The sequence below is a fragment of the Lotus japonicus genome, chromosome 3, assembly GCF_012489685.1.
Source record: "Lotus japonicus ecotype B-129 chromosome 3, LjGifu_v1.2".
NCBI classification, from domain to species: domain Eukaryota; kingdom Viridiplantae; phylum Streptophyta; class Magnoliopsida; order Fabales; family Fabaceae; genus Lotus; species Lotus japonicus.
In genome coordinates, this window is record NC_080043.1 from 3,133,958 (window position 1) to 3,152,308 (window position 18,351).

The window sequence follows — 18,351 nt, forward strand, 5'->3', positions numbered from 1 at the left end:
TCCACCATTATAATCAACCCCAACAATCTCCACCTCGATTTTAAATGATACATCTTCTGTTTTCATTGTCTAGACCAACAATATTAATTCTTGTTGCCTTCACCATATTACACACCAAAACCTTGTAAAAAGTTTATGGTCCTACGTCCATGTTGGCTTTCTTCAGAAATTCTTCAGTCATCGACACGATCTCACCACACACCTTTGATCAATGTCAACCAATACTCGTATGCTATTATGATTCTGTTAGCAATAACTTATCATTTTTCATGGTAGCACAAAAATACTATAAGAATACACTTTCATTTTTCAGAGAAGATCATCATCTTCCATAACGAGAGAGACACATTGCTAGCACTTAGCACTTACTTTAAAGTAAATGCTTTCATGTTGTGTTAAAGTAGGTATTCATACAAGTTCCACATCAAGTGATGTGAAGAAAGCAGAGAAAAAATCCAGTAATCATCTAAGTCCCACCTCGAGTAGTGCGAAGAAGAAAGAAGTGAAAACTTATTATAAATATGGAGTTCAGTAGAGCTTCATCATCACAACAGCACAAATCTTTTGGGCATATTGAGCTTTGGTAGTTGTGTGCCTTTGTGAAGGTTTGCAACTCGAGCCTTGCAATTTATTCATGTAAAAAATTGCAGTTGAGAATAAAGTATTTTGCTGAAATCTTGAATTTGACAAGATGTGTCGAACCACGTTAAATATAGGAGACTTTTACTTATCTATTATTTTTTTAATTATTTATTTTTTGTTTATAATAAGTGTGCTTTTGTAAGCGTGGAGATTTAATATCCTCTGCCGATTCTCAACAAATGGTATCAGAGTTTTGATTGCTACCAAGAGAGGAAAAGAAGTCGAGGTTCCAATTAAGAAAAGAAGCAGTCTATATATATTGTCACACCAATCATTTGACGAGAGGTCAAAATTCATGGAGGATTCGTGAAGCCTATAGGAGAAGACACAAACATTGAAAAACATTCAATATTCTACAAACGTAGTCAGTTATCAGAATGACCTTTTACTTTGTGAGGATAATATTGATGACAAGGTGAAGCAATGTGAGGCTTTGGGTGAAGAGATAACATGTTGTGTCGAAGCAGGTATTCATCAAAGTCTTACATCAAGTTGTGTGAAGAAGAAAGAAGTATAGAAAGTTAGTACTCATCTATGCCCCACAACGAAAAGTGTGAAGAAAAAAGAAGTTGAGAGTTATTATAAATATGGAGAGTTAGGTTGTATTTGTAACACTACTCCTTCAAGTGTATTGGCTTTGAGTAATTGTGTCTATTTGTAAGAGTTCACAATTATGACCTTAAATTGCATTGAGAGGGTTTGCAATTTTATTTCTGTAAAAAATTGCAGTTAAGTAAAAACATATTTTGTTGAGATCATAAATTATACAAGGTGTGTCAATCTGCGTTAAATTTATAGTAAGATGATAATTAACCTATTGTTTATTTATTTTTCTACTTCTTATATGTGAGTTTTCTTCCTTGATTCCTAGCATGTCATTATGAAAAAACTTTGTTTTAATTTAATGCCTAATTATTGTTCTTATAACTTGTGAGAGAATAGCAGATCAATTAATTTAGGCTAAAAAGCATTTTTGGCCCCTGATGTTTCAAGTTTGTGCAAATTCTGCCCCTACTCTATTTTTGTCGATGTTTCTACCCCTCATGTTTTCAAACAGTGCATCGTCTACCCCTCATGTTTTCAAACAGTGCACCGTCTACCCCTCCGTGAGGGGTAGACGGTGCACTGTTTGAAAACATGAGGGGTGGAAACATCGACAAAAATAGATAGGGGCAGAATGTGCACAAACTTAAAACATCAGGGGCCAAAAATGCTTTTTAGCCATTAATTTAATAGTGTGACCTTTGTGAGCACAAGCTCCGATCTCGCTCACGTGATGTCACCACTCATCTTGTGTCAACGTAGACCAATGCTTGTGTGCACTTGAACTATCGATTATGATGCCTATATTGGGAAATCATAGATAAAATAAAATGAAAACACAATCATCACAGCCCAATAATATAACGTGAAAAACTTTAAAATCATATTAAAACCATGAATGTGGCCAAAATTAACAACCAGAGATTAAACACCGTGTAAAAATTATTTCAACACATGATCTTTACTCTCAACCTCCTCATAGTTTCAATATACCCACACTCTCTAAAAAATATATAAAGTACATCTCACCACACTCTAAAACAAGAGTGTAAAAGAAAAAGAAGATGCATAAATATAAGTTTATAGTGTTTCGAGCGGGTACATCTTCAAACAAAGAACTTAGGTAAAAAACATAGCCTTAATTTTCCTCTTCCTTTACCATCCTAGGAAGTGGGACTTTTCTAAGAGCTTCATTGACTTTCCTATCTTAACTCATTGTACTAGCCGATTTGGGACTTTCAAGTTGTAATTAACTCCAACAATCTCTACTTTGATTACGAGGGCCTTCAGCCGTCTACCCTAAGAATCAATGTCTTTATCAACAATCATAATTCTCATTGACTACGCCGACAAAGAAAATTATTACACCTCACCATAAAGAGTGATACTTGGAACTAAATTATTTCAAGAATTTCACTTCACTTAGAACTAAACCATCCAAAAAATTTCTACATGTCAAAGTCTTGCTGAATATTATGGTGCAATTTTCATGTTAACTTTATCTATAACGTTTTTTAGCCATCAACAAAATCTTCATCAATGCCAATAAATGCTCGTGCACTGTGTTATACTACCTCTGTTCTTTACTAATTGTTCACTTTGGAGAAAAGAAAAAAAATGTTCATATATATTTGTCCACTTAGTATTTCAAGAGACATTTAAATGGTGTTTTTCCTAATAGTGTCCTTAAAAGAGAAATAAATGAGGAAAGATAAAACATATTCTAAAGGGTAAAATACGAAAACAAATAATATTTTTATGAAAATTAACAAAATTAATTGCACTCCTTAGAGCATATCTAATGCTAGTTCTTAGATGTGAGTTCTAAAGCATTATTCATGTGTGCTCGTACTGCCACATATGCTTAAAGGGTCAAATGGCCCCTGAAATTATAAAGGAAATCAGTTCCATGACCTAAATTTTTTTTACATCAAATTGAGTCCCTAGAATTTTTTTTTAATTTAATTAAGGCCAAATGCTGCTAGCCTTCAATTTTGTCCTAGTCAGCAATTCCAGATGACTTTTTTATTTTTTTAATTAGAATAATTATAAAAAATTATTTTTTAATTCCAACTCAATTATTTAAGCAGAAAAAAACTTAATAAAATCCCTAATTTAAATAAAATCTCTAATCTAAACAAAAACCTAATCTAAACAAAAACCTAGTCTCCCAATAAAACAACTTTTTTATCCAACCTTCATGATTCTTCATTCTTAATTATTTCAAAACCAGGTTCATCATTCTTCACCAATTCATCATCTTTCTTCTTCAACAGCAAACCCACAACTGGATAAAAACCAAAGAACAGAACTAAAAACAACATATATGCTGGAATAAGAAGGAGCCAATCTGCCAACACATTGAACACCAGATGAATATCAATCTCCCAAAGCCACACCTGCCAGCTACCAAATCAAATGCCCCCAACCTGCATCAAAGCCGTAAGCTTGATATCATCCCTCTACCACACCACTTCATAAAAATAATAACACCGGCACCCACCCTTGCCCCCTGCCTACACCCAAAACCCCCCAAAAACATCTCATCCCTAGAGTCAGCACCACATGACACACAACCTCTCCACTCACAAGAGCCACACCCCCCCACCCCCACAACAACCCCCAACCCAGCCACACCCACCGCAACCCCCAACCACATCTAGATCGAGCGAACCCAACCTAGATCGAGAGAAGAGGAAGAAAGGTGTGAATCAGATGTGGATCAAGCTTCAAGCTTTGCCATAATATCCTCTTTAGTTCTACTCCGATCTGCCTCAATCTGCGGTGGTGTCGAAATTGGCGGCGGCGGAGGAGCCAGGAACCACGTAGGAGGAAGGGACGAAGGAGAAGATGGTATAAGTTAGTGTTTTGCTCTCCACAATCTGCAGTGTTTTGCTCAATTTGGGGATAGATGATTACTTAGGTTTTTTTTTATAAGCAGATGATTACTTAGAATAGATAAGATTATGGAGTATTAGTAATTAGTTTAGGTTTTGTATTAAGATTTTATTAAGTATTGTTTCGGGATGGAACATTGAGAGATGTGGTAGCCCCTAGAGTGTAGAGAGAATGCATTACTAGAGAGAGAGTTAGAAAGAGAATAACTGAATTTCATGTGTGTATTCATAAAATGAGCCAAAGTCCCTTACAAGTGATATCTGCTACCTATTTATAGTGTAACTGCCCCTAATGGGCTGGTTGGGCCTCGCTAGCTGAGGCCCAGTCCACAGGCCAGACACCCGCCACTCGGCCGGCAACCCTCTGGGCGTAGCCCCTCTAGTCCAAGTATTTAGGCTTTAATTTATGACTTGGAATTAAAAAGGCCCTTGAAAAAAAAATTAACAGATTTCATTTCAATAAAAAAAAATAGGGATTTTATTAAGTTTTTTATTTTTTTTCTGCTTAAATAAATGAGTTGGAATTAAAAAATAAAGTTTTATAATTTTTCAATTTAAAAAAATAAAAATGCCACGTGGAATTGCTGACTAGGATAAAATTGAAGTGTGACAACCTTTGTTCTTAATTGAATTAAAAAAAATTCTAGGGATCCAATTTGATAAATTTTTTTTAGGGATTGGAACTGATTCCCTATATAATTTCAAGGGCCTTTTGACCCTTTAAGCAAAAATAATATTAATAACTAACTAACTAATATTTTTATTAATGTGAAGGTCAAGTCAATTTTACTTTTACTTATTATTATCATTATTATTTTTATTTTTTTTCTCAAATTGTATTAAATAATTACAATTTAATTAATAATAAAATTTATTTTTAAATATGTGAAATTGAATATAATTTATTTAAAAAGTAAAAATTAATACAATTAGTAATTAATATAATGAATAATATTAAATATTATTAATAACTAACTAAATTTTTTACTAATGTGAAGGTCAAGTCAGTCTTTTTTTTTACGGGCAAAGGTCAAGTCAGTCTTACTTTTACTTATTATCATCATTATTATTTTTAATTTTTTTCTCAAAATGTCATTAATAATTACAATTTAATTAATAATAAAAATTATTTTTAAATATGTGAAATTGAATATAATTTCTTTAAAAATTAGAAATTAATATAATGAATAATATAAAATTTTATTAATAACTAATTAATTTTTTTCATTAATATACAGGTTAAATAAATTTCACTTATATATATATTGATAGATTTATATAATTGAAATTGATATTGATTTTTGAATTCAAAAGAAAAACGATAATGATTTGGATTTTCTCATTTCCTGCCGTTGATTTTTGCTAAATTCATTATAGTAATGATTTCATAATCAACTGATTAAAATCTAGATTGAATATGAAAAATTGAATTGATTATTCACTTGATATCATATTTTAAATTTAAACCATTTAATCTTAGTCACATGGGCTACCAAATCTGTTCTCAAATCATAGCTAAGTGGTAGTCCGGGATATGTGGATTGAGTGAAAAAGGTCCCGGGTGGCCGGGATCAATCCTTAAAGGTTTATCTTTTTGATATAAAAAAAAAACATGGGCTACCAAATCATGACTATAGTGAATTAAGGAATTCAAAATCCCACTGTAACTCTGTAAGTAAGCGAGAGAGTACTGTTGTCTATGAAACAACCAAATGGTAAGAACAACACCATATATGCATACATAGAAAAGTACTTGACTATTGATTATAGTCTAAACCACTTACATAGAAGAAAAACACATTCCAAGTTTCATTGTTAGGTTAAAAGTATGGGCAACCAAACAGAAAAGTTAAAAAAAAAATTAAAAAGGGATAATCATAGAGATCATAACAACTTGGGAAACATCCTTTCTCAAGTAGAATAAAGTTCAATTAACAATAACACCCACCAATAATACCCAACAAAAACATATCACATAAAGAACAAATAAAAGATATATAACAGGAAAATGGTCGAAATTGTGTCGCCATTGTAGGACTCCAGCACCCAGGTCTTTATGTTCTCCGGTGTCACCGCGTTCTCCACTGCCACCGAAAATAGTTGAAACTCCACCACCGTCTTCGCCTCTCGCAATCCATCCTCCAAATGGTCACACTCATGGAGGAGACAATCCAGCTTTGCTTGTAGATGCTCCTTATGGCGCTGAATATCATCAATATTGGTCATCATCCTCGCCTAGTCCTCCTGAGTCACCACCAAAGGTAGTGGTGGTGGTGGCGGAGGAGGTGGGCGAGGGGGTGAACGAGGTGGGAAAGATGGTTTATTTTAATAATATATCTATACATAAAATATTTTTTTCTCATGTTGTACTTTTTTTTTGAAATTTCAAGTTGTACTGATTAATGTTTTTGTAAATTAACTTTAATATTCATTATTGTTCATCATCCTCACCTAGTCTTCTGAGTCACCACCAAAGATAGTAGTGGTGGTGGTGGCGAAGGAGGTGGGGAGGGGGTGAACGAGGTGGCCGGGAAGATGGAAGTGGTGGTGGAGGTGGTGGAGGGGCTTGTGCTTTATGCGCCGCTAGATATGGTCTGTGATGACCCGATCTATCTGAACCGGACCTCCCTGCACCGACCAAAATTAACTTATTTTAATAATATATCTATACAAAAAAATGTTTTTCTCAAATTGTACTTACTGATTAATGTTTTTGTAAATTAACTTTAATATTCATTATTTAACTAACAATTAATATATTTCTTTCTGATGTGTAAAAAAATTAAAAACAATTGATATATTTAATTATAGAAAATATTGTTAAAGAAACTCTTAATTTTAAGATTTAACTCAATATCACTTGTTTAATTAATGATTTCTCATCATTTTATCATAAATTTTGTAGCAAAAGAAAATCACTTGTCTTAGTACTAGTTTCATACGAGAGCATCTAATTTTGATGATTATAATATTTAGCGTTTAATTTATACATGAGAAAAAAATATAAAGTTAAATAATTAATAAATTTAAAATATTTCATTAATTTTAATTAATTTTTTTATTAATAATTAAGGTCAACCTAATTTAATTTAATTTAATTATATATATATATATATATATTAACATTATGGGGATTGACTCAATATGTTCAAAACTCAAATCAGTTAGATTTTGCATTTGATTCCCACAAATACACCAAAATATTTGGATTTCCTGTCTTTGAATTTCGCTAAATTCAATCATGACTTCATAATTCATACACCTGAAATCAGATTTTAAATTGGAACCATTTAATCTTAATTACATGGGCTACGAAATCGTGACAATAGTGAATTAATAAATTGAAAATCCGACTACAGTTTAGAGGGAGTGGGTTGTCTGTGAAGCAACCAAATGGTAAGAAAAATAGTAAAATACCAAACATGCATACATACAAGAAAATTATTTCACCATTGATTTCCCAAACCCAAGGCACTTACATAGAAGAACAACATGTGCAAAAACAAACATAGAAGAAAAACACATTTCAAGCTTCATTATTGGTTAAAGTATTTGCAACCAATCAGAAACCATTTAATTATTATTTTAAAGCAAAAAGAGATAATCATATTCAAGAGATCTTAACAACTTGTGAAACATATCCCTTCTTAACAATAAAACCCACCAATGATACCCAACAAAAACATAATGCCCAAAGAACAAATAAAAAAGATAGCACTTTTACTATAGAACCCCCAAGTTGAAGCAATTATCCTTTGGAGAGTGAAGAACATTTGGACTTGCCGGTGCTTAGGACCTGAAATTGTATCAACCCATTATTCAATAAAAAAAAATTAATTTTTTCGTGTCCATTTTAAAATAACATCAAATTAAACCCTAATTTACCTTTTTATTTTCTTTGTCTCTGGTCCCTCAGTTAAGTCATGGGGATGATTTTCTAGATATTCTTTGAGTTGTTCGTCGTTCATGGTCTCTATCATATCAACCTACAAAATAACAAAATAATTGAGGGAAAAATTACTTTTCTTTGAGATTTATTAAATAGAGACAATTATTTTAAGGATTAAGAAGGCTTGACAAGTATCAACACACTCAAAATGCCAATAAATTTAAAATTAAGAATGAAGGAAATTATATAGTTACCCATGCCCCAAGTTCTTGGACGTCTTTTCTTAAGCTTTCTTGTTCCCTCTTGCAAAGTTCTAACTGCTCCTGCCATGACTGTGATGCCAAAATTGCTTTTGCTTTTGCTTTTGCTGCTTCCTCCAGGGAAAGTTCTTTCTTCTCCTCACATGACATTGGTACCACCTCAGTTTCTGCCTTTGCTTCCTTCTCTTTATTTGTTCCTCCAACCGTACTCATTATTTTTCAAGGACAACACAAAATAATTATACCAATAATTGTTGGGAAATAACACTGCCAAACAAATTAAAATAAGCACAATAAAATCTAAACCGACAATAAGAGAATAAATATATCCTAGTACACTTAGACTCTCACAAAGTAAATATTTAAAACTAAGAAAGCTAGGTATAAGCATAAAGTGCTAATAACTGATGCGTTTACAAACAAAACATTTAGGTCCTATATATAGTTGTATCATCTCTCTTACTTCAGCATCGTAGGCAATGTGGGACTTCCCCAATATAATAGCGGCCTTTTTTTTTACTCCATATTCATTCATCATAATGGTGATATAAGACTTGCTCCACCATTATAATCAACCCCAACAATCTCCACTTCGATTGTAAATGATACATCTTCTGCTTTCACTATCTAGACCAACAATATTAATTCTTGTTGCCTTCACCAACAAATAGTACACGCCAAAACCTTGTAGAAAATTTATGGTGCTACTTTCATGTTGGTTTTCTTCAGAAATTCTTCAACCATCGACAAGATCTCATCTCACCACACACCTTTGATCATTGTCAACCAATGCTCGTGTTCTATTATGATTCTGTTAGCAATAACATATTATTTTCCATGGTAGCGCAGAAATACTATAAGAATACACTTTCATTTCTTAGAGGAGATCATCAACTCCCATAACAAGAGACACATTGCTAGCACTTGGCACTTACTTTAAAGTAAGTGCTTTCATGTTGTGTTAAAGTAGGTATTCATACAAGTTCCACATCAAGTGATGTGAAGAAGAAAGCAGAGAATTTTTTTTTCCAGTAATCATCTAAGTCCCACCTCGAGTAGTGCGAAGAAGAAAGAAGTGAAAAGTTATTATAAATATGGAGTTAAGTTGAGTTTATTCATCACAACAACACTAATCTTTTGGTATATTGAGCTTTGGTAGTCGTGTGCCTTTGTGAGGGTTTGCAACTCTGGCCTTGCAATTTATTCATGTAAAAAATTGCAGTTGAGAATAAAGTATTTTGCTGAAATCTTGGGTTTGATAAGATGTGTCAAACCACGTTAAATATAGGAGATATTTATTTATCTATTATTTATTTAATTATTTATTTTCTGTTTATAATGAGTGTGCTTTTGTAAGTGTGGAGATTTAATATCTTCTGCCGATTCTCAACAAATGGTATCAGAGTTTTGATTGTTATCAAGAGAGGAAAAGAAGTCGAGGTTCCAATCAAGAAAAGAAAAGAAGTAGTCTATATTTTCACATCAATCATTTGACGAGATGTCAAAATTCATGGAGGATTCATGGAGCCCATAGGAGAAGACACAAACATTGAAAAGCACTCATTCTGCAAATGTAGTCAGTTATTAGAATGACCTTTTACTTTGTGAGGATAAAATTGATGACAAGGTGAAGCAATGTGAGATTGTGGGTGAAGAGAGAATATGTTGTTTTGAAGTAGGTATTCATCCAAGTCTTACACCAAGTTGTGTGAGAAGAAAGAAGTATAGAAAGTCAGTATTCATCTATGTCCCACATCGAAAAGTGTGAAGAAAAAAGAAGTTGAGAGTTATTATAAATATGGAGGGTTAGGTTGAATTTGTAACACTACTCCTTCAAGTGTATTGGGTTTGGGTAATTGTGTCAATTTGTAGGCGTTCACAATTATGGCCTTAAATTGCATTGAGAGGGTTTGCAATTTTATTTCTGTAAAAAATTGCAGTTAAGTAATAAAATATTTTGTTGACATCATAAATTATACAAGGTGTGTCAATCTGCGTTAAATTTATAAGATGATAATTAACCTTTTTTCTACTTCTTATATGTGAGTTTTCTTCCTTGATTCCCAGCATATCATTATGACAAAAGTTTGTTTTAGTTTAATGCCTAATTATTGTTCTTATAACTTGTGATAGAATAGCATATCAATTAATTTAATAGTGTGACCTTTGTGGACAAAAGCTTCGATCTCGCTCCCGGGATGTCATCACACATCTTGTATCAACGTAGACCAATGCTCGCGTACGTGCACTTGAACGATCTATTGGGAAATCAGATAAATTAAAATGAAAACATAATCACAACCCAATAATATAACGTGAAAAATTTTAAAATCATATTAAAACCATGGGTGTGGCCAAAATTAACAACCAGAAATTAAACACTGTGTGAAAATTGTTTCAACACATAAACTTCACTCTCAACCTCTTCATAGTCTCAATATACCCACACTCTCTAAAAAAATATTTAAAGTACATCTTACCACACTCTAAAACAAGAGTGTAAGAGAAAAAGAAGAAGCATAAATATAAGTTTATAGTGTTTCCAGCGGGTACATCTTCAAACAAAGAACTTATGTCAAAACGTAGCCTTAGTTTTCCTCTTCCTTTACCACGCTAGGAAGTGGGACTTCTCTAAGAGCTTCATTGACTTTCCTATCTTAATTTACTGTACTAGCCGATGTGGGACTTTCAAGTTGCAATTAACTCCAACAATCTCTACTTTGATTGTGAGGGCCTTCACCTGTCTACACTAAGAATCAATGTCTTCATCAACAATCATAATTTTCATTGACTACACCGACAAAGAAAAACCATAAAGAGTGATACTTGGAACTAAATTATCTCAAGAATTTCACTTCACTTAGAACTAAACCATCCCAAAAATTTCTACATGTTAAAGTCTTGCTGAAAATTATGGTGCAATTTTCATGTTGACTTTATCTATAATGTTTTTTAGCCATCAACATAATCTTCATCAATGCCAATAAATGCTCGTGCACTATGTTTTACTACCTCCGTTACTTATTAATTGTTCACTTTGGAGAAAAGAAAAAAAAAATGTTCCTATATATTTGTCAATTTAGCATTTCAAAAGACCTTTAAATGATGTTTTTCCTTATAGTGTCCTTAAAAGAGAAATAAATGAGGAAAGATAAAACATATTCTAAAGGGTAAAATACGAAAACAAATAATATTTTTATGAAAATTAACAAAATTAATTGCACTCCTTAGAGCATATCCAATGCTAGTTCTTAGATGTGAGTTCTTAAACATTATTCATGTGTGCTCGTACTGCAACATATGCTTAAGCAACTTTTGCATATTTCGCTCTAACCACAAGTTCTTAACTTTGAATTCTTAGCCCTATTCATTTGGTTCAATCACACCACATTATTTATACTTTTTATTTTCATAAAGTAATAAAGTAATTTAGATATTTGAGAGAAAAAATGTTTTTTATGCTAAGAACTCATAAGACAAAGTTGTTTATATAAGAACTAGTTCTTATTTTTAAAAATCAAGAACACCACGTCAACCGTCTCCAATGCTTAAGAACCTGATTCTTAGTTCTTTACTTAAGAACTCACCTCTAAGAATTAACATTGGAGAATAGAGATGCTCTTAATATGTGTGTTTCTTCTATTCCCAGACAATTAAATAGAAACAGAGGTAGTAGTATGATTTACATTAATTTATTGCCCTGCTTAATATGGAAGTTGGAAGAACTTTTTGTTATGGAGTAGTTTATTATTCCTTGCTTTCACAAATCACCACAATAAAGATGGAAGTTGGAAGAACTTTTTGTTATTATTGGTCTTTAAGAGTGTAGTAGTTTATTATCCCTGGCTTTCACAAATCACCCAAATAAAGTTAGCTTGTTCTTTTAACAAAATTTGCCTCAAACTAGGCTATATTTAACTCACAAATCTTGATTTTATTTCTAAATTTGATTCTATTTGCAATATTTAACATACTACAAAATTAACTCACAATGGATACTCTTGCTTTCGCACTTAATTGATGGGTGGTTATTAGCGTGTTTGGCACCTGTAGTTGGAGACTCCATATTCCCTTTTAAGGAGAAGCTATAAAGTGTAGCTTATGAACATAACAGGAGCAAATCACAAACTAATATTGCTCTTATTATTGCAAACCAGATGGAGCTGGAGGTTTCAAATTACAGCATTTATTAAATATACAAAAACATAGATAAGATGCAGATTATTTGACTACTAGTCTTGCATCTCTTTATTGGATGGTATACTGCAATAGGATGTAAAAGAAACCACAAGGTTCTATCTTTAGATAGAGATGCTGTTAGGAATTCCTCTAAAAGTTAACCCTTCTTCACTTTTGTGATGAAGCAAAGTGTATGGCAATTCAACCGGCCCGATTCGATTCCTCAGATTCGCATCACTGTTCTTCTTAGCAAGTTTTGCCTCAATTTCTGCCAGCTTACTTCCAAACTTCTCAAATTCTTGTAAAGCTCTTTCATCAGAGGTCCAATGTGGATTCTCCCTTTCTCCAAGGTAGACCTCATCAGAAGCATGCCTGGACAAGATTTCTATCACTGAAAGGTCAATGAGAGCCTGAAGCTTTGGTGTGATTGTTCTCAAATAAGCCTTTTGATGACTCTTCACCATTTCATCATATTCTGCAGTTCCTTTCTCAGGAAGCAATCTTCTACTCATAGTCGGACGGTTAAGGATAAAACCTCCATAAGGATATTGCCCAAAATTAACTGCTGCGTGGAGCGCCGATGCAGTCCATATGATGATAGAGCAAGTTTCAATGAGCTCTTCAAGTGTTTGCAACTTAGGCCACCATGGCTTGTCTTTCAAATCACCATGACCTACCTCCACAGCTTCTTTCCACCAATGTTGGAGTTCAGAGTCATTTTTGACATCATTGTCTGTTGCATAGTACAATGAGACATAATCTTTGACCCATGTTTTGATAGCAGCCCATATCTCTAGTCCATCAACAGCATACGGGTAGTCCTCTATCAGAAGTCGAAGTCCATGTGGAGCAGATGAATCTTTAACAGCAACATTTCTGAATCAAGCAAAGTAAACACATGTTAATTACTAACACCATCTAAATTTAAAGCATGATTATGCTTTGGAGTTCCATACTTGGACCAATTCCTGTTTCTGTAACCAGAAATGTTATATGTTACGAAGAAGATTTGCAAGAATTACAAGAAATGCTGATGTAGTGAAGTTAACTGTGTTATTTGACAGAAATCATGGGAGGTAGTGAATGATAGCTACCCCTTCTCCTGTTTCGTATAGTAATATTTAGTATTTTCCTTCTGTAACATAGCAAAACCCAAACAGTATATTTCAAACCTTAGTTTTTCTTTTCAAGTCTCATGTTTTAGAGGTATATGTTTATAGAAATTAACTACCTTTTGATAAGATCAGCAGGTAGTGCTTGATCAGGGAAAACCCAATTCTTATAAACTGCTGAAGACATTTCCACAGAATACTTGTTGGGCAAAAAAGTTCTCTCTATTATGCCATCAGCATTAATCAAAGCATTCCTAGCAAGTGCATTGATGTTCATGGTGTCGCGATAATGAGGAGTTAGAAGTTTATAAATCGGGTGAAGCGCGCTAAGCTGCCGGTGTGTTGCTATAACGAACGGCTCGATCACAGCATGCGTGTTTAACCTACAAACACATAGAAAAAAATTGAGACTTAACACACTTCACGCACGGATCCGGCTTTCTTGCAGTCAGATTTTCCTGAATTCATAGAAGTTAGGATTCCATAACAGTACTATCAAATTTGGACTTCTATGATTCAAAAGTCTGATCTCTAAACTTGAATTGTTTGAAATCTAAATCCTTCACGCACACACATGTAGAGAGAGATTGAGTTCATGTTAGATTGCAAGGATAAACTTTATACCAATGGCTCATGAGTTGATGATAGCAGGAATCATTCACAACCACATAAGCTTTAGCTAGTAGCCAAATAGTACTTTCAACACCTTCTTTTGCAGGTAAAATGACTTGACTAACAGCGCCTGATTTGTCTCCATCAGGATGAGGTAAACTCAATTCTATGGCCAGTGGCTTCAAAGTTCCATTTTCTTTCAAGAAAAGAATAGTTCTGGTGGCATAAGCCTTGGCATTAGTCTGGTTTATCTTTCTAAGATATGGCATGAATATGTCATGGTAATCTAGTATAAATAGCCTCCCACTAGCAAGTGCCTGTTACACAGAATTAACTTTAATCACTTTGTATCACCAGAAAAGAATATAAGTTAACTTTTACTTTACAGTGGAATTATAAGACAAACATTTTTACCTCATCCAGTGTGCACCCATCTAGCTCCAGGACTTCTGGGGTTATCTTACTGGTGTGATCACCATAGATTGTAGGATCCAGATTACTTTTCGGAGGAAATTCCTACCATTCATCAAAGAATATCATGTGGAAAAATATGATCAACCATGATATATAATATTCAGTTCATTATGGTGGTTATTATTGATAAACCAATTTAACATGGACATTGAATTCGATGTTTCAAACTGTTTAGTGAATGTCTGTATCAGCATTGTCAGAAGTGATTTTAGATAAATTTAGTTTTGGTAAAATTGATTATGGTAAAAGTGAAGTGATTTATATCTAGATATGTTTATGAGTAAAGTGATTTCTATATTATATGTTGTGAAATCCATTTATGAAATTTCACATTTGATTATGTTCACTACAGAAACTACTCTCTGCTTTCTCAGGAGTCAGGACAGTTGATTTTGGGACTAGAGTCAATTCTCTAAGTCTAATGCCATACATATATATAATCACCTAAAAGCAATTCTGATCAATAAAGATTGATCCTATAGCTCCCAACCGTGGAACCAAACTCACTTAGTAATAGAGACTTGAACTTACTTGAAGACCACGAATAACACAAGGATTTACACCAGCAAGCATCTCTCTTGCAAATTCTTCATCAGTCATCCATGCAGACTTACTCACTGCTCAAAAGATCATAAAGGAAATCATTGCTAAATGGAATTACTTCAGCAAAGCCTGAGTTTTGCATTATGCTTAATTGCATATGATATAATGCCAGTAGTCCAAATGACATTATATATGAAAAAGTGCATATTTGGAAATCATTCTAGAATTGATTCTGAAGCCAAAATCAATTCTCCAAAGAAGCTTTTCTGAGTAGCTTCTAAATATCAGAATTGATTATGAATATCACCTTGAATGATGTGAGGTGGTGGAAACTTGAGGCACTGTTCACCATCAGTACGGAAGAGTTCTTTGATAACTGGTAAGGGGCTAATTGTGCTGATTACATCTAAAGGAAGCTTAATTCCACCTTCAAAAAGGTCTCTCACATCTTGGAAGTTATCAAACTCATTTGGAGTGAAATTCATATCGAACGCAGATTCGAAAGCTGGTAACACAAATTGAGTTAAAGATTTGATTCCATATGTAAGAAAATCTGAGGACTTCAAGTGACCAAAGTTTTCATCTCTTGGAACATAAACTTCCCCTGGTTTCTCACAGTTTGGATCTGTTTAACAAAAATAGTAGGGTATATTAATTTGTAAACAATAATAAGAACTTAATAGTTGAAAAAACAAAGAATCAAAGCACATAAAAAATGTATATATTTCAGAAACTATGACATATTGTTTCATTCACTCATTTAAACAACTCTCTTTGATTTCTGCTCAATCATTGTAAGATATATTCTTGTTTGAGGTCTCAATAGACACAAACACCCAAAAGCTCAAGACAAATCATATTTATGGCTGCAACTTTCAATATCATTTTTCTCTCTATCTCTGTCACATATGATCATATATAATATCTATTGTCTCTATAGTTGCTACTCCGCTCTTCTTTAATTTGGTGTCTACCGATCATTTTCCTTCGTTTAATTGAAAAACATATTAGCTAGACTAACCTTTCCTTGATGGATATCGACCGGTTCTTCCCCTGCGAGGGTATGGATGGGTGCTAGACCCTCCAAGAATCGGTCGAGCATGATTTTCGCCGTGATCTGGATTACCCAAATCATTGTAGACATCATAATCATAGATCCTTTCATATTCCTTGCGCTCCCCTTTTCCATCTCCTCTTAAAATCTTCAACTCTTCCTCTCTGTACTTCACTAGTGGAGATGGTGTTTCACTTGGAAGATATGTCTGCATCATATTATATTATGTACAATTTTTCATTGAAAGCATAATGTTAAGGAAAAAATATTAATATTTGATTCGAAAATGTCATGTGTACATATAAGTTTTACAAACATCAATCCAGCCGCTAATGTTGGCAGAGGTTATAGACTGCCGGTAAGCGCTATGCTGATTGAATGACCGCCAAAAATCGTATGTACATACATATATAAATATAAATATATAATCACCATATTTGATTTGATAAATTTGCTTGCTGAGAAAACAATAATTTCATACCTTATTGGAAAAGAAAATGCGTGGGGATTTGTAAAGTTTTGAGTTGTAAACCCAAGAGTTGCAAACAAAACGGATGGTTCCATGGTTTGGGACATCTTCAAGAGTTAAGCTCTTGAGGAAAAACTCAACTTGCATGTAGTTCTTTATGTAAAATGCACCAGGAATTCCCATGCTATCGTCCCATTCAAAGTGAATGTTGAATGCAGACTCTCCTGCTCCCAAGGTTGGTAGCGAGGCAATGATGCCTTCCAAAAATGTGTCCTTTCCAACTTTCCCTTTTCCATTCTCTACAAAAGATTCACACAAAAATTCAGTGACTGATACAAGTAAGTTAAATTTTCAAAGAAAAATGTATCATGAGCAATTTCTATAAAAGAAGATTTAGCTCAGCGTGTTCGGTTTGCTATGGGTAGGACAAGAACCCGACTCTCGATATTCTTAACGACTCTCGATATTCTTAATTCTTGAAAAAATAGAAAAATTAGAATTAAATCAAGATGATACGGATCAACCCTCTTTTTTTCATTCTTGTGCCAAAGATACTAGTCCAAGTAGGGTAAGAATAAGGGAAATCGACTACTATCATTTCTTTGTTCTACCAATAAAATTTTATCATCTCAATTAAAAAACATTCATTAAGTTTGTAGTCACATCACTCACGTCTTTTTTAGTTGATATGATAAATTTTTATTAGTGAAACATGAAAGAAGACACATAAAAAGAGAAAGAAAATTTACATTCACAGGGATTAGCTGCAAAAGCGATTGTCATCTTCTTTCTTCATTTAGTGTTTTTCTATATTCTACAAATTAAATAATGTCATGTTATTAAATATCACTCATGTAAGTTTATAAGTGTCATAACCATCCTTTTTTAAAATTAAATGTACAATTTGATTGGTGAGACACGAAAGAAACACTAAATGATGAAGACAGAGAAGATCTCAATCCGCTAGACAATATGAAAAATAACGTAATTATATATAAGCGCCAAGTCATTTGCTAATATAAATAGCTTATGAAAATAAATTTAAAAAATTGTATATATAGACCTTAAACTATTTTCATAAGCTTACGCAAATAAACCGATAAATATTTATACTAACTTGTTAAAACTTAGTATAGCTAGACATGTTTGTTAACAATCCCAGAAGTTTATAAAGAAAAGAACAAACCATCAGCCTTGGTGGCACTGATCAGCTGGAGGGCGACGCTATGACCCAAGAAGGCAGTAAGGCCATCAACGGTTGAACCGATGACGTTGAGCCCGGTGCCAATGACTCCTCCGAGGTTTCCGGTGCCGATATCAGCAATGTTGTTGAAGTCCAACACATTTTTGCGCATCAACACCACTGTCCCTCTGAGCTTTTGGCCTCTGTTGAGGATTCCGCTCACCCCTGAAAACATTTTGAAACTTCCTCAAAGCTACACCAGCAATACTATACTACTTATATTAATTTTAGCAGAGTGAATTGCTTGCGAGAAACCAAGCAAGCTATGCTGTATTTATATTGTACAGAGTTGAGTAGAGTTTTCATATTCTTTTAGAATTACGACTACTATATTAGTATCAAAATTTAAAAACAATATTTTATGAAGAGGAATAATATGGTGGTGGTGGACTTGTTCCAAAAATCGGGCCACGCATGAAACTAGTTTTTACTTA

General features: G+C 33.4%; 1 protein-coding gene across 1 annotated transcript; it reads right to left on the reverse strand.

Annotated features, from left to right (window-relative positions):
* Positions 1–12,374: 12,374 nt before the first annotated feature.
* On the reverse strand, positions 12,375–18,145 carry LOC130749849 (seed linoleate 9S-lipoxygenase-2). The gene is made up of 9 exons (XM_057603211.1): positions 17,861–18,145; positions 16,687–16,973; positions 16,173–16,413; positions 15,459–15,776; positions 15,140–15,225; positions 14,549–14,650; positions 14,147–14,451; positions 13,642–13,905; positions 12,375–13,286 (listed from the first exon to the last, which is right to left on the reverse strand). The coding sequence occupies exons 1-9, from the start codon at positions 18,090–18,092 to the stop codon at positions 12,533–12,535; spliced, it is 2,589 nt and encodes an 862-aa protein (XP_057459194.1). The 5' UTR covers positions 18,093–18,145; the 3' UTR covers positions 12,375–12,532.
* Between the last annotated feature and the right edge of the window lie 206 nt (positions 18,146–18,351).